Source organism: Aplysia californica, unplaced genomic scaffold (assembly GCF_000002075.1).
Source record: "Aplysia californica isolate F4 #8 unplaced genomic scaffold, AplCal3.0 scaffold00676, whole genome shotgun sequence".
NCBI lineage: Eukaryota > Metazoa > Mollusca > Gastropoda > Aplysiida > Aplysiidae > Aplysia > Aplysia californica.
In genome coordinates, this window is record NW_004797946.1 from 274,672 (window position 1) to 278,659 (window position 3,988).

Consider the following 3,988-nt stretch of genomic DNA (forward strand, 5'->3'; position numbering starts at 1 on the left):
AAGTTAGCTAGTAAAGCATTGCAATAATCGATGCGTGAAAACAAGAAAGATGACACGAGCGTTTTCAACGAGTGTTCGTTCAAAAACATAGACATATGACCAATTCTATAAGGCCACTGAATGTTAAAGATTAGCTTCCCCGTACTACATTACTTTACTATCCAAATTATACAGTACAGGTGTGACCAATATGAGCTCACGTTACAATGGCACAATAAATTTAGCTACCAAATGTAAATTCGAGGCATAACATAAAACGTTCTTTCTCCTCTTCACTCCAAATCTCATTGTCTGTATCTCTATATTTATGTCCATCCATCTGAAACACTCAGTTTGCCTTCTGTCTGCCAAGTGCCAGTCTCTGTCTCCCTCTATTTCTCTCCCCATCAATCCCTCTCTCTTGAAACCCCTCCCCCTCTTTTTTCTGGATCATAAATCAGCTCTCAGCAAACTTCTAGATCACAGATGTCAGACACGTCACAGCTGGCCTGGCTCTATTCACACAGTATCTTACCACGAATTTGATATTCTCTACACTTGCAAATTAAGAAGAAAAGACTTTGGCAAAACAAAACCATTATTCAATGAATCTCAATTCAATAAAGACCCTCTAACTCTTAGGCTCTCACAGACAGCAAATACACAGGAAGGGACAATGACAATACAAATATGATCAGGGGATTGTAATCTCAGTCAGCCAGACCAGAACATTGTGCTCAATCATATTCATAAAGACACATCTCTTTAAATTTAAATAGAAAACCATAGGTAACAGTAGTTGTTTAAGATTTATAATCTATTTAAAACAGAGGGCCGACAAAGTTCTCAGTGAATGACATTTTAGTAAAACTAAACTATTTGAATATTAGGAATTTCTATTAGCCTTGAGATTGCCTTTTTGTTTAATTGAACTTGTCAACATGAACTCAGCTAAAATAAACAAAGAGCAGCTCAAAGTCATTGTGTGTGTTTGTGCATGTTTAAATGGAGGTCTTCACATAGAAGAGCAGAGAGTACGGGCCTAGTTTGAATTCAAGAGATGATCCGATCTTCTTGATAATTGGTTTTGTGGGTACCAAAGGCCCTGGCCCTGGTGAGAATAACCCATGACACGCTATTCTCACTCCCATCCCCCCGGACACTGACAGTGGTGCAGATCTATATATATTAATTTTTTATAATAGTTCTGCCTGCTTCAAGCGTTCCATCCCATGAGATGAAGGAGCGCTCTTACAGAATTAAAGTCAGGATATATATGGGATGAAAAATTACTAGACGTCTATGCAGACTTTTTCAACAGATATCATGATCACCTTGGCTTAACCAGGTCTTAGCTAAATAAATATCCTTAATGAACAGCAAATAGAATAATAATTGTGTAAAAACATTTTTCGCCTTTCCAATAAAAAATAATTATGTCTCACTACCGACGCTATCTAGATCTAGATCTAGATTAGGTTAGATAGATTATAAATACTGACGACTGGATTAGCCTACTTAACTAACTTATAATAATGTCCTTATTTATGTCTAGAATCTAGATTATAAAGTAAAAGGTTCGGTGATCTAGTAGTTCCGTTCGTTAAAGTCCACGATCCATTTGTTTACATTCAGAGAAGAAATCCAGAAGTCTTGAAGACCAAATACTATTTGAATTGGCCACCTCTATTCTGTGAGAATAGTGCAGGCGAGTCTTGTGGCTATTCTCACCCGGTGCGCGTTCACCAAATTTTGCGTTCACCCTAAACCACAGAATTCTACACTGTTGAAGACTTTCGATCTAAACTACTGTCTACTGTCTGTGTTCATATATAGATCTATGTGAGGCAGCGTGGTGGAATCCTACTAAAAGCGTACAATTTTGTCTGTGGGCAGTGGAGAGAGAGAGAGAAAGAGAGAGAATTTCCGGGCAAAACAAAATGGCGACCCGCGTAGTTCGGCTCGATTCGAAAAGTTAAATAGCCGTAGCATCTTTGTAGACAACCAAATTAATTTACTTTTGTGTTTTAACATCATTTTTAACTTTGTTTTGTTCAAGTTGATCGTCCACACCGATAGACAGTATTCAGAAAGAGACACAGAGAGAGAGAAGAGGGGAGGAGTTAATCTTGCAAGAACTTCCAGACCGGTGAGAATAGCCACTTTCATTTGAATTAGGCTAGATCTAGATTCTACACAAAGAGCAGGGATGCAATCTAACTGCAAAACATCAAATTAGGATAAAATTCAGGGGGGCATGCCCCCCTGAACCCCCCACCTCCATATTTTTTTTAGGTCAGGGGGGCAAGCCCCCCTGAAACCCCCCTGCTTGACTTTAACGAACGAAACTACAAACGTAACAAAGCTGCCTGGCGTCGATCTAACTGAAATTTTAATTATCAGCTGACTGCTTCCAAACCTACAGGCGCACCGTAGTTTCTCTGTAAGTACGGCCAGAGTGTCGAAGAGGATCTCTTGAGAAATTGCTTGACCTGCCTGGAAAACATCTTGCTATCACTATGTTGCACAACCAAGGACAGACTGTCTCAGACAGTGGCAGTCGCAGTGGTTCACTGTGGTTCCGATGACGAGAGAAGAAAACGAAAACTGAACATCCGAAACGAAGTGATAACTTCAGCCTTTGCCTTGACCCAGTTTTACAATTGTGACGGTGTTCTGTTACTTTTGTCCACCTATGGAGAATCTTGTAGCTTTATTCTATAATCACAGCATTTAAAGAAATTTTTTTAAAAATTAGGTCTCGCCTTTAATATGACATATTTTTAACGAAAACTGTAAGCCTATTCAAAGTGTCACATCCATAACGGGCTTAATTAAAACTATACCCGGCCAGCAATGAAAGTATTTAAGCCAAGGACCTTATTTATAACCTCATTTGATGTTGGTCGATCTATAGGTTCTGTTAACTTAAGAATCAACTCGAAAATAAGATTCTATAACAGTTTCAGATGGTCACTCTCTATGCAAGGAGGGGTAATAAGGGGCGTGACCTGCCCCTCGAGACAGCCTCAGAGGAACTGTTGGCGCTAAAATCGAAATTAAAAGGTTAATAAACATCATCATACGATTATCATCATCATCATCATCATCATCATCGTCATCATAATCATCATCATCATCATCATCACCATCATCATCATCTTCATCATCATCACCGTTAACTATAGCAGAGAAAATACTGGAGACTCTTTAGTCAAACCTCGTTATATCTCCTGCCTTGAGACAAACATAAAGTTGGCGGTACAGCGGGACTGGCGGTATAACGGGATGCAACCGACTGCCAGCTTGACTAGTGGAAGACTGGTAGAGACTAGAGACAAGCTGTGGCCAGTTCTACCTCATCTAGATCTGTTTTGCACGACGGCATATGAGCTCCAGCACCTGTATTTCAAGAAACTTAAAAGTTGAGGATCCTGCAGCTGAGCTATAATGTGACACCCTGTACACTGACGGGTTTTTTCCCCCTCAACACTCAACACATTGTAGAGCCTACTCACCAGTCCTTCCGCCGCCTAATTAGTCCTATCCTGTAGATTTGAGCGTGAGTCCCACTATTATGCAAGACCTACGGGCGCCTGCCAGCAGGTTGTGCTGATACCTGTCGAAGCCTATACTTTGCCGGCGAGTCGAGTTGGTACTGAAGTTACTCATCCAGGCGACGCAAAAAATTTACAAGCGATGTTTTTTTTTTTAAATACTGACCAAATCTCTACATTAGTAACATTTTCAAAATAGGTGCAAATCAGGATAAATCGACACGCGCTAAAAATAGGCCGGCGAGCTTACAGTGTGGGAATAAGAGGTTGTCGAGCAGCCACAGTGTGGGAGCCTTACTTATCTCTGGCGGCTGATTTGCTGGTGGTACCGTGAGTCAAATTTACATTAGTTTAAATGGGACCGTACAACTCCCTCAATTGGCGGATGGCTGATGGCAGTGTGAAGGCATACGTCATTGTTTAATACTATAGGCGTTCCTTTTCGTACCTTG

General features: G+C 40.5%; 1 protein-coding gene across 1 annotated transcript in view; it reads right to left on the minus strand.

Annotated features, from left to right (window-relative positions):
• The window catches only part of LOC101863614 (probable D-lactate dehydrogenase, mitochondrial), a 19,891-nt gene extending 17,289 nt beyond the window's left edge, over positions 1-2,602 (minus strand). The window contains exon 1 of the mRNA XM_005108297.3: positions 2,403-2,602. Coding sequence (XP_005108354.1) covers positions 2,403-2,486 — 84 coding nt within the window. The 5' untranslated portion in view covers positions 2,487-2,602. The remainder of the gene's footprint in view (positions 1-2,402) is intronic.
• Positions 2,603-3,988: the final 1,386 nt, after the last annotated feature.